The sequence below is a fragment of the Talpa europaea genome (genome assembly GCF_964194135.1).
Source record: "Talpa europaea genome assembly, chromosome: 14".
Classification (NCBI taxonomy): domain Eukaryota; kingdom Metazoa; phylum Chordata; class Mammalia; order Eulipotyphla; family Talpidae; genus Talpa; species Talpa europaea.
The window spans coordinates 11,371,041-11,388,046 of NC_140082.1; the positions used below are offsets into that span (position 1 = coordinate 11,371,041).

General features: G+C 45.3%; 1 protein-coding gene across 3 annotated transcripts in view; it reads right to left on the minus strand.

Moving 5' to 3' along the window:
* The window catches only part of CIT (citron rho-interacting serine/threonine kinase), a gene marked incomplete at both ends in the record, with an annotated part of 148,240 nt that overhangs the window by 19,229 nt on the left and 112,005 nt on the right, over nt 1-17,006 (minus strand). For 2 of the 3 annotated variants that reach the window (XM_084253331.1, XM_084253329.1), the window contains 9 exons: nt 303-440; nt 1,706-1,870; nt 2,136-2,298; nt 4,074-4,181; nt 4,618-4,758; nt 9,647-9,751; nt 11,795-11,930; nt 13,904-14,097; nt 15,376-15,573. In XM_084253331.1, the coding sequence (XP_084109457.1) occupies nt 303-440; nt 1,706-1,870; nt 2,136-2,298; nt 4,074-4,181; nt 4,618-4,758; nt 9,647-9,751; nt 11,795-11,930; nt 13,904-14,097; nt 15,376-15,573 (1,348 nt within the window). The remainder of the gene's footprint in view (nt 1-302; nt 441-1,705; nt 1,871-2,135; nt 2,299-4,073; nt 4,182-4,617; nt 4,759-9,646; nt 9,752-11,794; nt 11,931-13,903; nt 14,098-15,375; nt 15,574-17,006) is intronic. The other variant, XM_084253330.1, reaches the window with a different exon arrangement.

The window sequence follows — 17,006 nt, forward strand, 5'->3', positions numbered from 1 at the left end:
CCCTGTCGGGTCCTGTCAGCCTGGCCCTGTCATCTGGGTGATCCCCACACTTTCCTGGGAGAGAAGAGCCTGACAGAAAGCGGCTGGAAATTAGCAAAGCCAGAGGCACTTTGCCCAGGGGGTTGGAGACAGGAGCTGAAAACATGTAGAAACTCACTCCTTTCACAGGGGAAATACAGTGTCCTCCCACTGAAACTAAAAGCTTGAAAATGAATACACTCTGTGAGGAGGAATTTAGAAAAGAAAAAAAACCCGCCTCCATCACACAGATTTCTCTCAGGTGGAGACACACGACTTCTTACCGAGACACTTGGAGGCTTGGCGTCCGAAGTGCACAGTGTCCAGGCACACGGCACACTTTGTGGCTCGCATGTTCAGTCCCACGTTAAATCGGTGAGGAATATTATGGTGCATGCGTTCCTTGAGACGCCGACTGAATTCTGGAGGGAAATATTTTAAGAATACTGAGAGGGCTGCCAATGATCCCATCAAGAACATGACAAGACAAGCCCTGGAAAGGGGAACAAATACTGGCAAATCAGCTCTCTGATTGGGGACTTGCAGCTAGCATATGTAAAGAGCTGTTACAACAAATAATAAAAAGAAACCTGACAAGTCCAAGAAGAGATGCTCAGCATCATTAGCCATTAGGGGAAGACAAATCCAAACCATAATGAGATGCCCTTTCACACCCTCTAGGTTGTCTGGGATCTAAAATGTGGGATAGACGTGTTGGTGGAGAAACTGGAACTTGAATTGTCACAGGTATTTGATGGGAAGGTAAAATGGTGCAGTCACTTGAGAGTCCCGTGATCCAGGTTACCACATGACCCAGCAAATCTGCTCCTAGACACAATGCCCACACAGGTAGGGGACGCTCACTGTGGGGGTTTATGGTGTCAAGGAACTGGAAATAACCTAAATGCCCATCAACAGGGGGTCTGGTTTAACAGGGGAACCAACCCACACCATGGAATACCATGCAGTCCTTTATAAGGATGAAAGAGATCTTTGCGTGTCAATAAGAAACTAAGATAACATTTTTAACTAAGGGAGGAAAGGTGTTTGTGCAGTGTCTATCAGTGTGCTATGATGCTAATAAAAAAAAGAGCTGAAAGAATATGCTTGTTTGTTCATACTCTTTAAAATATAATTATATGAATTATATAGACATGCAGTTACTTGCATGAATTATCACTGGAAAAATACAGTGGTTGACCCTGGGTAAGTGAGCTGGGAGTGAGGAGGGAGAAGACTCACTTGTCCTCTTTTTCTTTCTTTTTTTAAAGATTTATTTATTGATGCATACAAGAGCTGGGGTACAGGCCAGATGTGGATTCACCAGAGACAGGGTGGGGAACAGAACAGGCACATTGACCAAAGTACACTGCTGAGGGGAGCAGCGGGCGAGACAGGAGAGGTCTGCTGTGCCATGTGGGTTAGCTCCCTGGCAGGCCAGGGATGGAACTCATGCTGCAGAGGCTTTAGGATTGCTTCGTAGTGCGGTGCTTAATCCGTTGCGCCACAGGGAGGCCCGCCTGTCCTAGTTATTAGTATTGTTAGTAATGTAACAGGGTGGACCCATAGGCAAGGGCAGAAGGGCCCAGCACAGTATTAGTCTTACTAACAGCTGTTTCTACCATATGTCTTCATTGCCTAATTAATTAGTTTGTCCACACAACTCCAGGGCCCCTTGAGAACTCACCCTCTGGGGTTGCAGACTCCTTTCTGCGGCTGGAGGGGGGCGCGAGCAGGCTCATGGCACTGGGTTGGTGCTCAGGTGATCGCACGATGGCAGACATGGCGATCTGCTGCCGGGCGGTGGCTGGCGTGGACGGGTGTGGGTGGTCTGTGGCTTTCCGGTGGGCAGCTGGAGAGAGACCAGGCCAATGCCTTTGGTTAGTGGATGGCCAACAGGACAAGCCAAGTGGACTGCCCCTGGGATGTCTTTCAAGGACCCGAGACCAAAAGGATATAATCGTGCCTGATTGGCACCAAAGGTGCCGTGAATTTTTCCGAACTCGGGGTGTCTGGGCTGAATGTGTATGGGCCATAAATACTGGCTAGTCTTGACCAATCTCCTGGAGATGGGTCCTTTGCCTTTCCACAGCTCTCCGCACAGTCAGCACCCCTACCTTCCTCCCGGGCAGACCGGAGCTCGATGCGTGTCTTCTGGAGGGCTTCCTCTAGCTCTGCACAGCGAGCTTTCTCCTTCTCCAGAGCCACCTTCAGCTCATTGTACTGCAGAGGAACCTGTGTGGGCAAAGCAGGGTCCTCTTTCCGTCGACTAAATAAACCCTAGCAATGGAAACAGAGATATCTCCTAACTCCTGGAAACTGGCACTTGAAACTAGCTAAAGGAACTCTGACTTGGGAGGAGCAAACCACGAAAGCCAGGAGCATACTCACTGTAAGCGGATTTAGTGAAAATGGCATGTGAAGGGGGGAAAGGGGTGACTGAGCCACAGCCCATTCCAGTCGGCTGGAAAAAAAATAGGGGTGCGGAAGTTTTCACCGAGAGGATTAAAGATGCTTGATTTGCCACCACCTCTTCCTTTAGCATTCCCAAGAAGGAGAGTCATTTCCTGAGTCTTTGCCCTCAAAAAATGGAAGTGGAGGATGGAGTCAGGAGAGATGGTTCAGAAATCACTCTTGCCTTGAATTTGTCTCAGGATGCTTAGTTACAAGACACAGAGATGGGTGTTTTGTTTTGTTTTGTTTTTAAAAAAGAAGCCAAATAAATCGAATACAAAAATGATATCAAGACAAGGGGCTGACTCAAAAAAACAAACAAAAAAAAATGCAAATGAAAACATGTATTGTGCATGGAAGAAAAAAACCCAACATAGAATAATGTGGCTGAAAAGAATGTAACAACAGAAAAATAAATGGAAACACCCTAACTACATCAATAACATAATCAAGTAACAGTCCGCTGCTAAAATAAAAAAAAGATTAAATATCATAAGCAGGACAAACACAGACAGTCACACAGCAACAAGGGCCCTTCCCCGACAACCACAGCTCAGCAGGAGGCCACTCCTGGGTGCTGTTCTCATTCCCCACAGTGAGGAGAGCGGCAGGAATAGCAAGACCGCTTGGCCACTCCAGCCCGCTTCTCGCGACCCCAAGTCATCCGAGGCCAGGCCTGTGAACTGCAGCCACAGCTTCTCTGGCACACAAGTGTCTCTGGAAGGAAGCCAAGAGCGCCTCAGGGAGCTTTGTGAACTAAGAACACTTGGCCAGGCCTAGTCGGAGGGCTTCGGTGGTTTAGGGACCCAGGTGTGGGACTTAAACCTCTTCCCGTGTGCACCTACACAGAACCCTGTCCTCAGCTTTAGTTTGGTTTGGTTTTTCTGACCGTTCATCTGTCTGAGGCCATCTTACAGGGGGAAAGCAGTATTGGGTAGAGGGCACAGCTCTCCAGCCTGGCATGTTAGGCAGGTCACTTCAGCTCTCAGGGTCCCAGTCTCTTTGTGAGCTAATGAAGAGAACCGGACCAGAGATGATTTCTAGTCCTTTCTGGAGTCCCATACGTGTGACCTGAGAATTCTCTCAAAGCCCCACACAGATGAGCTGTTAATCCCTCTGGAGTGCGATCCATCTGAACCTGAGAACCCCCCTCTCTTTCTTGAGTCCCGTACAGTTGTGACCTACTAATCTCTTGAGAGTTCCATAGGAATGGCCTGTAATCTCTCTGAGTCTTATAATTTCACCACAGTCCTGCTAATCCCTCTAGAGGGGACCCACACATAGGCCTTGTCTCTGCACACCACTCTTACCCCGGCTGTCAGAACAAAAACAAAAACAACCACTCACTACACAGAGACAGGCATTACAGTTGTGAAGGCCATGGACATAAAGTAGTTTGTTTCACACTTGAGAATGACATCCTCTCTTTAGGAGTTAGTCTCATGATCTCAAAACCCATCTTTCAACCCCAATGCAACAACAACATGTATATTTTTGTTTCCTTCAACATTCCTATGATTCTCTATCACTGTGGTATTCACTGAATCCTAATGATTAAGCAAAAACTGTCCACCCACCATTTTTCAGACACTCTGACCCACCTTTTTCTTTTTAGCGGGCTGGTCCATTTTGGCTTGCAGAAAATCAATGAGTTTGGTTTGTTGAGAAATAGTGCCTTCCATCTTCACCTTTTCATGAGAATAGAGAACCTAAAATTCATGAAGGTTAAAAATAACCTCAGATTCAGAAAGAAAAGCAATTTCTTAAATTACTTTATTATTAAGAGAGTAAAAACATCATCGGGAATATCAGTACATGAAAAATTCAACACCAACCACACTGGCTCAATAGTTATGTACTTCATCCTAACCTTCTCCACATACACTACCCGCCCCCCCCCCCGAAAGAAAGATCCACCAATGAGTGGACAGATATGTGGAAAAAGTAAAAATAGCACATGGCTAGTCGTGGACCCTAGTGGTTCAGCATTGTAGAAATTTTCCAACTTCTCCAAATGCTTGAAAATTTTCATAGGAAAATGCTGGGGGAAATAAACACATTGACCATGATACCAGATGGCCTTTATCATCATGCTGGGCCTCTCTGCGGACAATGGTAAAGCAAATGCCCTGTGGCAGTCCTCACCTGAATGTTCTCTAGCTGGTATTCCAGATCACTCCTTTCTGTCTTCAGCAGATCAGCCCGATCTAGAGCTTCTTGCAGCCCTTGAGTCAGACGGAAAATATGGTTCTTCTGTAGGTCCATCTGCTGCTGCAGTTTGGCTTGCTGAGGGGCAGAAAGGCCAGACAGGGGCTCAGGACCCCACGTCGTACAACTGTTCTTCTGTTCCTGTAGCTAAGTTAATTCCAGGCATGGCACCAAAAACTTAGCTTTCGGATTCATCTCATTCCAGAATTACCAACTGTCTTCTATTCCAAAATGAGGCACATACAGTTAGAGGATTTGCACAGAAATCCCTGAAGGCCTGCTAGCTCCAAAAGCCCCCGCGTGGGAAGGCTGGGCTTGTGGGTTTGCATCCCCAGTCAGAATTATTAAGGCCATTTGGGGACCTAACAGTCTGAGCTGCCTGAGCGAGGCTTCCTGCCATTACAACTAAGATCCAGTTTGCCCTGATTTTTTGTTTTTGAGATTTCAACTGCTACAGTAACAATCACTTTTTGGTGTGGCAATCCACGAACGGGAATCATATCAATGCTGTCAAAGAGTCCCTTAACGGGGTGAGGGACCCCAACAGGCATACAAACAACTGCAATCAAAGGTGATATTTCTACAGGGTAAGGAGAAAGGAAAATACCAGATTCAGCACAAGTGTTGGTAAAACCCAGAGAGGAAAAATTTCGATTTAGTATACTGGAAGTAGTTTTGTGCTACAAAGCTCTCCAGTGTTTGCAATGGAAGACAACCAGAAGGGCAGGCTAGGAAGACACTGCCTGTGCTGGCTCTCTTTTCTAAATCAATTCTGGTTCAAAAAAGCAGAAGAGAGCAGCTACCCTCACACATTGTTGCTTGATTTCATCTGGCTCCTGGGTTAGTCTATCTTGGCTCTGGCCCAAACATGCTCTCCTCGGGTTGCCTAGACCCTCTGCAGACTCAAGGACCGACAGCCTTTGAGGAGCAGTAAATGCCACCATGGGAGATTTCAACAGGCCACAGCAGGCAGCACAGGCGGAAAGTTTGCCACTGTCTTGGGGTTCACTGATTCTATCTGCCCACTTCACTTCCCTCCACCTGTTTAGCTTTCTTTCCATGTCTTTCCACTTCTTTCCCTCACCTCACTTGCTCTTCCTCTCGACATGAGGCAACACCAGGGAGTAGAAACAAACCTGGGCCTTGGAATCTTCCAGACCCTGCTTTCCATCCAACTTTGCCACATGTCAGGCATGTGACGTGCGCCAGCAACTCCAGTTGCCTCTAGGATCCTCAGTTTCTTCACCTGAACATGAGTGTGACACCTTCCCTTAGAGGTGACATACTGAGCACAGAGCCTAGCTGACAGCAGGTACCTGGTGAATTTTAGTGCTGCCTCCTCTGTCCTTCTTTTCCCCTCCATCCAGTCACCTGGTCGCCTCTCGCTTCACTCTCAGCCTTTCCCTGACCCAACCTACCTCAGCAGCCTTTCCCTTACCATTAAGAGAGGGGTGCTTCTGAAAGCACCTCTTCCACAAAGCAAGAGAAACTGACTAACCGACAACACCCTGGCCTGTGTGCCAACCTGGAATTTCTGAATCAAACCACAACCTCCCTCTGAAATACAAAGAGAAAAAGAGAAAACAGCTAAGATAACCTCTAATACGATGTCACCAAGCCCGAGAAGCACAAGTGATTTCCTCTGCAAATTATCCTCTTGCGTTTCTTCCCACTATTTTAGGACAACATTAATTACTAGGCAGGAAGCAGAGAAACAAGTGCCGGGGATAGCGATCTATTTGGTGACAGCCAAGCCCAAAATATTTCTCTAGAATAACACATCGACTGCCCATTAGCTTTCCAAGAAAGAGGCTGCTTATTTACTCTAATAAAAAACAAGAATGACATTTGTGTTCAATGGAGGGTTGTTCCAAACTATTTACCTGCTTCCCAGAGAGAAGCAAGTAGAGGCTGTTCCGGGGCCATGCCAAAGGGCAGGCTTGAGCTGCATTTTGAGAGCCCCCCTTTCCTGAGGGGGTTTGTGGACGGTGAGAGAGTGTGAAGGAAAGAGATGAAAGAACCAGCTGTGAAATGAGACTGGTGGCTGGAAGGACGGGTCCAAACCAACCACAGAATGTTCGAAAGGATGACGTTTTTTAAAACTTCCACTGAACAAATAACATAAGGATGTTTAAGAAAACAACATGTGGCAGCCAGGTGGTGAGTTTTACCAGGTCAATGGTGTCAACAGTGTGAGGAAGCTCTGAGAGCCCCAGTCACTGGCAGAGGTTTCTGAGGCCCAGGACAGAGGTGGAGGAGCCCCACCGTATTCTGAGATGTTTGGACCATGCAGACTTCCTGAAACTCTTTTTGGAAAGATCAACCTACTCAAAATGAAAACCCCACACTTAGGGACTTGCAATGCTTCATTTAGAAAAGAAAAAGTGACTTAGAACAGGAAAGCTAGTTAGATACCAAATCAACTGTCATGGAGATAAGGAACATAGTTGTTTCACAGAACTGTCACAGGGACTATATGAATCAGTTTCTGTAAAGGACTCAGAAAGGCATCTGCACATAGTAAGTGCTAAATAAATGTGCATTATTTTGATTAATAAGCAGGTAGCTTGTTATTAATCAATATTAATCTCCCATTTGGGTTGGAAATACAGGTGGCTCTATTTCTAAATGTTTTGACCGAGCAGACCCCACGGGTGGAAGTTACAGTCTTTAGTTCAAAATACGAGGCCATCCTAGCAGTCAGAGGTGCTGGGAGATGAGCTGGATGTCCAAAGTCACTGTGGTACATAGGCCGCAGCTCAGCAAGGCCCAGCTGTGAGGGTTCTCAACCTCGTACAGGATACCAACTGGAAGAGGAATAGCAAATGGACTTTCACCTCAGGTTTTATAGCCAATGGAATAGCAGTGGCTTTAAAATGCCTTCTGAGGTCATTTTGGACTCAAAAGGAAAGATTTGGGAGAGAGATTCATTAGTAAAATCTGCCAGGGACAGGGGTAAAAGGAAGAGAGGTCATCTCCTGCCGCCCGCTGCTCCCCTCAGCAGTGTACTTCGGTCCTTCTGCCTGCTCTGCTCCCCGCTCTGGCTCTGGTGAATTCTCTCACCCTCCCGTGCTTCTGACTGTACCCAGTGCATGTATAAACAAACAAACAAACAAAAAACAAACAAATAAAGAAAGAAAGAAAGAAAAACATGCCTCTATATAAAAAAAAAATAAATAAAAAAAAAATAAAATTAAAAGGAAGAGAGGTCAGTGCTGGGAATTTAGATGACACCAAAAAATTCTTTCCAACTTGGAGCCCGACTCCAGCCCCACCATACAGGTGTCTAGACCTAACAAAGAGGGTGTACCTGTACCTGATGTACAGAAGCCCTAGTCACATGCTGCTAGAGCACACAGCACAAGGAAGACCCCAGCCACACTGCGCACAACAAAGGTAGTTCTTTGTATTATAAAGGTTTCAATTGTCAGCGAACTCTGCCTCAAACTCAATGTCAGCCAGATGCCTGTGCTCAAAATCTGTGCGTTACGCACTGGGAAATTGGAAATGTTCTCATGTGGTGCAGAAGTGAGAACGAGGGGACTGAATCAGGCTCCCGGCTTCTATTCCTAGTGCTGTCACTGACTCACCAAGTAACCTTGGACCAAAGAACTGAGCTGTCAGGGCCAATTCTCCTTCCACGGGAGGGAAACAGGACAGGCGAGAGCACTGATTATTTTTGTTCCTTCTGTTTCCAACTTGGGCCCACAGTGAGGACATTGCCGATTCACTCCAGAGAAAAGGCTGTATTTCTCTATTCAACCACCAGGCAGATTTTTAAACTTCATTAGTACTTTTAGAGTTGCCCTTAGAAAAGGCCCCACTCGTGTGTGTGTGTGTGTGTGTGTGTGTGCACGCGCGCACGTGCGCAAATATATAAAATTAACTTAATTAAAGAAATTTTTATTGTGATAAAACTCTCCCCATATACACCTTTATCCACAATACACACCTATATATGTAACACAAACTTGACCACCTTAGCCACTTTTAAGCATTAAGTACAAATCATACTCTTCTGCAACCATCACTACCATCCTCTCCTGAATTTTCCCAGACTCCCCCTGTAGTTTTTAGAGTCTCAGTCTATAAAACATTTCCTACTCACCTGCAAAATGGTCACCATATTTTTCAAACTTAAATGCACAGCAGTGATATTTCTATCAGCAGAACCCCTCCGCAGCTGTGGGTATCATACCATGAAACCTCAATTAACCAGAACAGGTAACCCGGTTACTTGAACTGTGGGTTCAGGCTCATTATGGGTTAAACAGAACACTGTTGGAATGGAAATTCTCCTTAAATATCTTTATAAAGTGTGTTTCTCCTGGAAGGTTGGTTCTAATGAACAAGAGCATCATCTTTAGCCATTTAAGATACAGGGTTTTATTTGGAAGTGGGTTGCAGTCATCAATTTAGATAAGTGATTTTAGGAATTCTGTTAAAAGATCCAGGAAATAACATGAGGGCTGGGTCCAGGAGATCAATGCAAGCTTTTCATATTATGTCTCAAAAGCAGGACACAATTTTTTTTAAATCAAATTAACTGAATGTTCAAAAATCTTCATGAAATTTGGCAGTCTTCCTAATCTGATCAAGTCTTTGCTCTGTGCAAAGCTAATTTGCATGGATGTTCTGCCTGTAAACTTGATATCCTTTGGCTATTAACTCTAAAAAACGGTTTAACTCAATATCCATTCACCCGTATGTTTAATAAACTACCATTTGGCACATGTTCACCAAGTCCCACAGTCTAGAGGGTACTACAGGGGAGGATGCAGAGGACAGAGACCCACCGGCCTTTACAACACATTTGTTTCGCTAAATGCCTTCAAGAAAGCATTAATGACCACGTTACCCTGCCTCGAACATTCTGAAAGTCTCACTTGGATCTAACCACCTGAACACAACAGATTACCACTTTCAAAATCCCCCTGGCTCTTCGTGCCAGATGTCCAGCACCCACCTCCTCCAGAAGCCTCTGCTTGAGCTCTCGTTCCGTCTCCAGTTTCTGCTGTAAACTCCGGGCATTCATTTCAAGCATGGCGTGTTTCTTCTCCAGGTCATTGAGCTGGACATTGGGGGAAAATGGCCATGATACCACATTGAGGACAGTTAGAAGTTAATGACCTTTGCGAATAGCCACAAACCTTCATACAGAAAGAATCACCAATGCTTAAAGGTCAGAACATATATGTTCTTTTTAAAAGTTTACCACAGAAGTCCACATCACAGGTCAGTCTGATATGGGATATTCTATGATGTAAATGTGGGTTATGTGCACATGTAGATCTACAGCCACACCAGGTTCTGAGATAATGACTGTTTAAGAATTGATTTTTCTGTTATGCTTTGGCTGAATTTAAGTGACTATTGCTGAACACTTACGAGTGACCAGCACTAGGGCTTTGGGGATGAAGGGGTAGACAAGAGCTCTCAAAGACCTTACCTCCCATCACAAAGGGAGAGAGTGGCCCTTACTAGACACGTATAAGATGGCAGTTTGGCAGGACATAAGAAGAGAGAAGTGTCCTGCGTTACCAGCCATTGAGACAAGATGGCATCAGACTATCTGTAGTCTCAAAGGTGGGGAAGGACTTTGCTACAGAATCCTTTAAAAGCCAGACAGAGAAAAAATACTCAAGTTAGAATGCAAAAGGGATCACTCATCTCTAAATAACATATTTACTTTCTTCTTGCTTAAAAAACATTGTAAGTCAGTCCCCAGGAAATCAGGCATGTTCCTGAGTGGCAGCTTGAGCCTTGCATCCAATCACCTTATTTCTATGAAATTCTGGTAAGAAAGTAATCATGGAGGTCCATAAAGATTTATGCTCATTACAGTGTTATGTGTAATAGGGAAAAAAAAAAACCTGGGAAGCTCAAATTTCCCACACAGGTGGAATGATTAAAATAGTTACTACGGCACTGATGTTTTTAGAACGACATATTCAAAAAATAGTCAAGAACCCAGGAAAAGCCCTTGTTACATGATGTTTTTAAAACAAGATATAAAGTGTTTATATAGTAAGAACCTAAGTTTATAAACATGTGTGTGGGTGTGTGTATGCTGAAACATGGCATGAACTCACCGGTAACTGGTGACGGATCATTGGTCATTTTTCCCTTTGCTTTACTGTGGTTTCTTTATCTCCCACAACTATTCCAAATAACTTTTATAATTGTGAACTAACAGTTATACAACATTCAGATGACTGGATGTATGTATGTGAAAGAATGTGTGAGAGTACTGATTTTTTTAAAAGATTTATTTATTTATGCATATAAGAGCTGGGGTACAGGCCAGAGGTGTAGGGGGTGTGAGGACTCACCAGAGACAGATTTGGGGAACAGAACAGGCAGACTGACTGAAATACGCTGCTGAGGGGAGCAGCGGGCAAGTCAGGAGAGGTCTGCTGCGCCATGTGGGTAACTCCCTGGCCGGGGATCGAACTGGTGCTGCAGTTGCTGCGGATAGCTTCATAGTGCTGTGCTTAACCCCCTGTGCCACCAGGAAGGCCCTGTGTGTTTGTGTGTACACATAACACTTCTGGTGTTCACCTTTGTTGTCTAAAACAACAAAGTGCCTACACTGAATCCTTTCATGACTATTAGGTAAGATCCCTGACTCACACATGTGATTTTGCGCAGATGCCATGTGGACAGGATTTGTGTGTTTCGGATGTGAATACTGAGGACTTGGTGGTGTCCTTGGACTCGGAACCCAGAGAGGCTGGGCTGCCTGTTACTGCAGCGCACAGCAGGCATTAGTCCTGCCACCAGGCTCTTCCCATGGATGCGAGACATAAAATTCACAAAGCCTTGTAGAAATCAAGTGCCAGAAAACAAAAGAGTTGTGTGCCCGGATCAAAATTCAGGCTTCAAGGGCCCAGACAGGCAGATGCTAAGAAGTAGCTGACCAACCATGGGACCCCAGCGGCCATCACCCGGGCACTGCCAGCCAAGCTGTCCCACGTGAAACATAAGCATTGACCTGAGTGAACTTTGCTCGTGAACCAAGCTGAACCAGGGCTACGCTTGAATTTGTGACAAGCCTGCCTTCTAACAGAAGGAAAAGAAAATGCCCTAAAGGGCAAAAGAGATGGGTGCCGACCTTGTCGGAGAGGCTCTCAGCTTTCAGCTTCTGTTCTTTGAGAGCCTGCTGCAGAGCGAGAATCTCGGCCTTGTGCTCCTTCACAGCCAGCTCGACCACCTGGCGCGACTCAGTGATTCGTTGATCGGCTCTGGCCCTGCCGGAAAATCACAGGCCCCCGTTTCAGAAGCCCCATCACTGCCAACCTGGAGAGAGGAAGCTGGCCTGTCTCTCATCTTAACAAGCAACCAAACAGGCCATGGGCTGGAGAGATGCCCAACCCTAGCCCTAGTTCCAAGTTAGGCCTTGCTTCTTGACAGCTTAAGATTTGACAGAGTGAAGATTTGACCCACTTTGGGCCTTGGGTGAAAATAATATTAAGGAGGTCAAGTTCCTGTGAGTCTGTAAATAAGGTTAGACAATAGGAGAACTAGAGCAAACTGGAAAAAAAAAATCACTTCCCTTTGCCCACTGAGGTATTATGTCTTGCAACGTCCACACTGTGACCGGACAATCTCCACCAGCAACACTCTCCTTCCATACCCTACAAACTCAGTCTTCCTCAGCCTTCAGGGATAAACTCAAAGGCTGTGTCATCTACAGAACCCTTCCCAACTTCTCCTCTCAGAAGCAACCTTTCCTTGCTCTGTATCCAAAGTATAATCTTACTGGTCTCCTACTCATTCCATCCTCTAGTCAGGGTGGTAAATATTTAAATGCGTAGTATAGCTCCTCCCCAAGATGCTTAGCCTCTTGAGGACCAGACTTAAGATCTGTATTTTACTCATCTCAATATCCCACATAACACCAAGATGGGGGGGGGGGGAAGCCCAGATCTTTCACAAGTGCCCCAAAAGCAGACATGAAATGCCTCCCTTAAGCACAGCCCACGCTGTGGCCCCGCCATTGTGGTTGTATATTTCTTGACGGGAGGATATTTCCTGAGTGGGAGGAAATCCCAAAGAAGAATACTTCTGGCAGTTTCTTTCCAAACTTAAGGGTTCTCATCTTTTGCTTCCAATCTTTTCTAGCTTAACTGACTTAGCACAGATTATGAACCCCATATATTGACTTGCGTCTGCTATGGTCAAGTAAACATGGGAAATACCCAAATGAGTCCAAGGAGTCCAGTTAAATGATAACTGTGTCTGTGTGTAGATTGTCTTCCTTAAGGGGTTGGAGCACACAGCAAGGCAAGTGTTGGAGGAAGGTAAGAGTAGGGGGGGCATGGAGGATGGACGTGATTCACCTATGAGAGGTGAAACTATGGGCTTTACATCAGCCCATATAGTGCCTCTGTGCAGACTGGAATGAAGCACCTATTCTTCAAGGTCTGCTGCTAAAATTGCCATAATGTACCAATTTTGTTCCAATGAAACACTTTTCTAGGTGAGCTCTAAAACTGTCATAAATAAGCTACAAATCTGTGATGTCTTCACTGTGAACAGCACCCCCTAGAGCTGTGCAGCAAAAAATGGGCACTGCTGGGGCCCCAGCAGGAAGGGGGTTCTGGCTAGGGTAGCTGCGGAAAGCAGAGAAGAGGTAGTGCCTGAACTTAATACTGTTTTCTACTGAGAAAGAAAAAAAATCTAAACTATTCTTACAGAGCATTTGTTCTCAACCAGGGGCAATTTTGCCCTGCAGGGGACATTGAGCAGTATCTGGAGACATTTTCAGTAGTTACCAAGTAGAGGAGGGGGTTACTACTGGCATCTAGGGAGCACAAACCAGGGATGCTGCTCAACAACCTACAACATCCAGGATGGCCCCCACAACAGCTGTGCACCCCACACTGTCCACAGCATTACACATCATCAGCATTAAAGGGTGATGGTCTCACTATGGGGTCACAATGGGAACAAACCTGAAGGAAGGTTTCTGCAGAGAAAGCATCAAGATGCATGCCCTGCTGACTCCAGGCCTTTGCACAGGGTGAATGGACACCAGTTAGGTGCAGACTCTGCAGCCAGTGCCTGGCGTGTGCACAACTAGGATGACGCACAACCCCAGAGTCAGCACTGGAATGTCTCAGTCCCGGGTGGGCCGGGATGGCTGGACCCCGCCCACAACTCTCAGGGGTAGCCTGCTGCGGTCACCTGTCCCTGGTGTTTGACAAACAGCAAGTCCCACCTGCTCTGCTTCTCGGTGTCCAGCATCCTCTGTAACTCTCGAACCCGACACTCAAACTGGGACTTCTCGTCGCCCAGGACGCTCCTCCATGCCTCCCACTGCCGCTCCTTCTCCAGCAGCTCATCATTCAGGGCCTCCAGGTCCATGACCTGTTCTTCCAGCATTGTGCAGGTGGTCTTCAGGGCCTCCATCGTCTGCAAATCAGTGCCAGAGTTGTGTCTCACGGCACACACAGATTTCCTGGATGTTATGCTTGTGAGATGCGTGGCAGAAAAGCACACATTTCTAACTACCATCTGAAATGTAGCTCCACCCCTTTCTTCAATGGGCAGAGAGGACCAGACAAGAATGGCAGCAGGGCCATTTCTGCACCCATCAGACAGGCAGGACCCAGGAAAGCTGGGCTCGGAGCAAGAGACCATTCTAAAAACGCAAGTGGCTCCCCCCAAAATATTCGTGGCCAGGCTTTTGTGAATGTAAGATTTGCTTCTCTTGCTGTAGAGTTTATCACAGAGATCACTATGTGGTTCTTTAAATGAATTATATCCTATGTCATATAAGCTATACCACTATGTGTGTGATGTAGGCTCCCTAACGGTGACCCCTCCTGCCCCTCCATCCCATCTTCCTTGCCAGTTTTGCCACATCCTACTTTCACCAACACTACAACCCCCAACACACTGCTACCATTCTTACTTTAGACAATCGGTGGACTTTGAAGACATTTAAGACTTGAGTTTGATATTTGCTTCACTTATGCCCGTCTGGTACATTTTACATTTGTATAGATCAACGTTTCTTCCCAGTAGTATCATTTTTACCTGAAAAACTTTTAAAATCTTTCTTACAGTAGTCAGTCTGCTAATAATACTCTCTGCTATTGTTCGGGGAAAAAAAATCAAGTCGCACTCTCTGGCCTACCAAAGAATGACATTTAATTTGAAAAAAATTTTACATCAAAATTAATATTAAAAAACAAGCCCATTTACGAGACAGGCTCTGTCTCTGGACCCTGGGGAGAGATGCCTCAGGCACTCGCTATACTCCAAAGGGGACCAGAGTGCTCCAGAAACCTTTTTTTTTTTTTTTTTTTTAAGATTTATTTTATTTTTTTATGCATAGAAGAGCTGGGGTATAGGCCAGAAGTGGGGGGTTGAGAGGATTCACCAGAGACAGAATAGGGAGCAGAACAGGTATACTGACTGAAATACACTGCTGAGGGGAGGAGTAGGTGAGACAGGAGAGGTCTGATGCACCATGTGGGTAGCTCCCTGGCTGGGGATTGAACTTGTGCTGCAGTGGCTGCCAATAGCTTCATAGTGCTGAGACTAAACCCCTTGCACCACCAGGGAGGCCCCATTGTGTGTTTTTCTGTTTTTAATAAATTATTTTTTAATTGAAGTAACATTAGGACCTGACACACACCACACCCCCACCCCTCAATCCCCCAAGACACTGTTCACTGTCCTTACTTGCTTCTGGCTGGTGAGCTGCATCTCCCTCTCCGTGATCTCGCGGCGGAGATGGTCCACTTCGCTTCGCAGCTGTACCAGCTCATCATTGGCGCCGGAAGCCTCATCGAGTTGTTTGGACAAGTAGAAATTTTGGTTGTTGAGCTCAGCGTTGTCCTCAGTCAGTTGGTTCAGCTGCTCCTCCAGGTCTGTGATTACCTAGAAGAGGAAAGGAATCTGGTTACATACCAAGCAAGCCAATTTTCAAGGAGAGGTTGCTTCTAGAGCCGTCGATGCTTGAACCTGCACAGCACTGACAATGTGTGGCTCCCGCGTCTGCCTAGCCAACCTCAGAGCCAGACCCAGTGCCCACATCCACCCGCATGGCGCGAACACACCCGCCGTGGGAGAAAGGAAAAGTCTCCGTTTCTAACTCAGGATGCGATCGGAAAACAAAAGTAAATCAATCAAAGGTGACTGCTGTATGAAAAGGGTCGCTTGAAATGAGGTCAAGTTAATGGACAAAAATGTAATGTGGAAAAAGCAAATTAAGGAAAGAGGGAGAATAAAGAAACTGGTATCACCATCAGTTAATGAAGCTAAAAACGCCCGGACAGCAGCTATAGGACGTTGTAATTGGAGAGAGTCTTAGAAAGCAAAATAAAGTTCTTGTCAAGGAAGACTGGTAGAGAAGGACACTAAGAGTTATTTTAATAATATCTCCGATAATAAATTTAATTTCATACAACAAAAGAAAAAATTTTAACAGAAGCCCGGAATGATCCCAAAAATATAATACTGTACTATGGCATCACCTTAATGGCTTTTATTATACAGTCAGCTATCAGAAAATGGGAAGGCGTGTATATGAAATTGTCATTTTACCAAGAGAGAGATTTAATCAGGTTTTGCAAAATTATTTCCCTGCTCAATGGCAGAAGACTTCCATTTCAATACACTTAGCTTTCCTATTCTCTTGGTTAAGGTTTAGTATCAGCGTTTGCAGAGAGCTTTTACATATAATACTCTAGGAGTTTAAGGGCAATTTCCTAATAGTCGGAATGAGGCGTGCAGGCAATAAATTAAATTTTATGTAACAAAAGAAATAAATTAAAAGGAAATGCCTTTAAGCCTACAGTTATTCATTGTTTCCATTTTCAAACCCAGCTAAGAGTTAGGTTTTGAAATGTTGCCACTGTTTTCCTGACTAATTTCCTATTTTAACTCCTTTAGATGATCAATTAAAAACAAATCTTCCCAGAAACAGAATGCAGGAACATCAATTAAATACATTTATTCAGTGTGGCTCAGAAAACACAGATTTCCACTTTGTTAACTGAGCTGATAAGCTTTTAATGTATTAAATGGTCTAGTAATTGTATTTTAATGTCAAAAAGCCATGTTAATTCCTAATGTACAGGTCTGAGGCACTGTGGGCAACAAGAGGGTGGGGGGCAGAGATTATGTGGCCAGGTTCTTAGCTAAGACTCCTTTTATATCGGGGGAAAAAAGAAGAAAAAACTGCAACTTTGCCATTCCCAGCAGTGAGTAATACCTACTAGGAATCCCTGTATCCCCATTTTAGCAACAAGGTGAAATCTCCTAAAATTAGAAACAATGAATAAACAACAGCCAGTAGGTCAACAACTGGT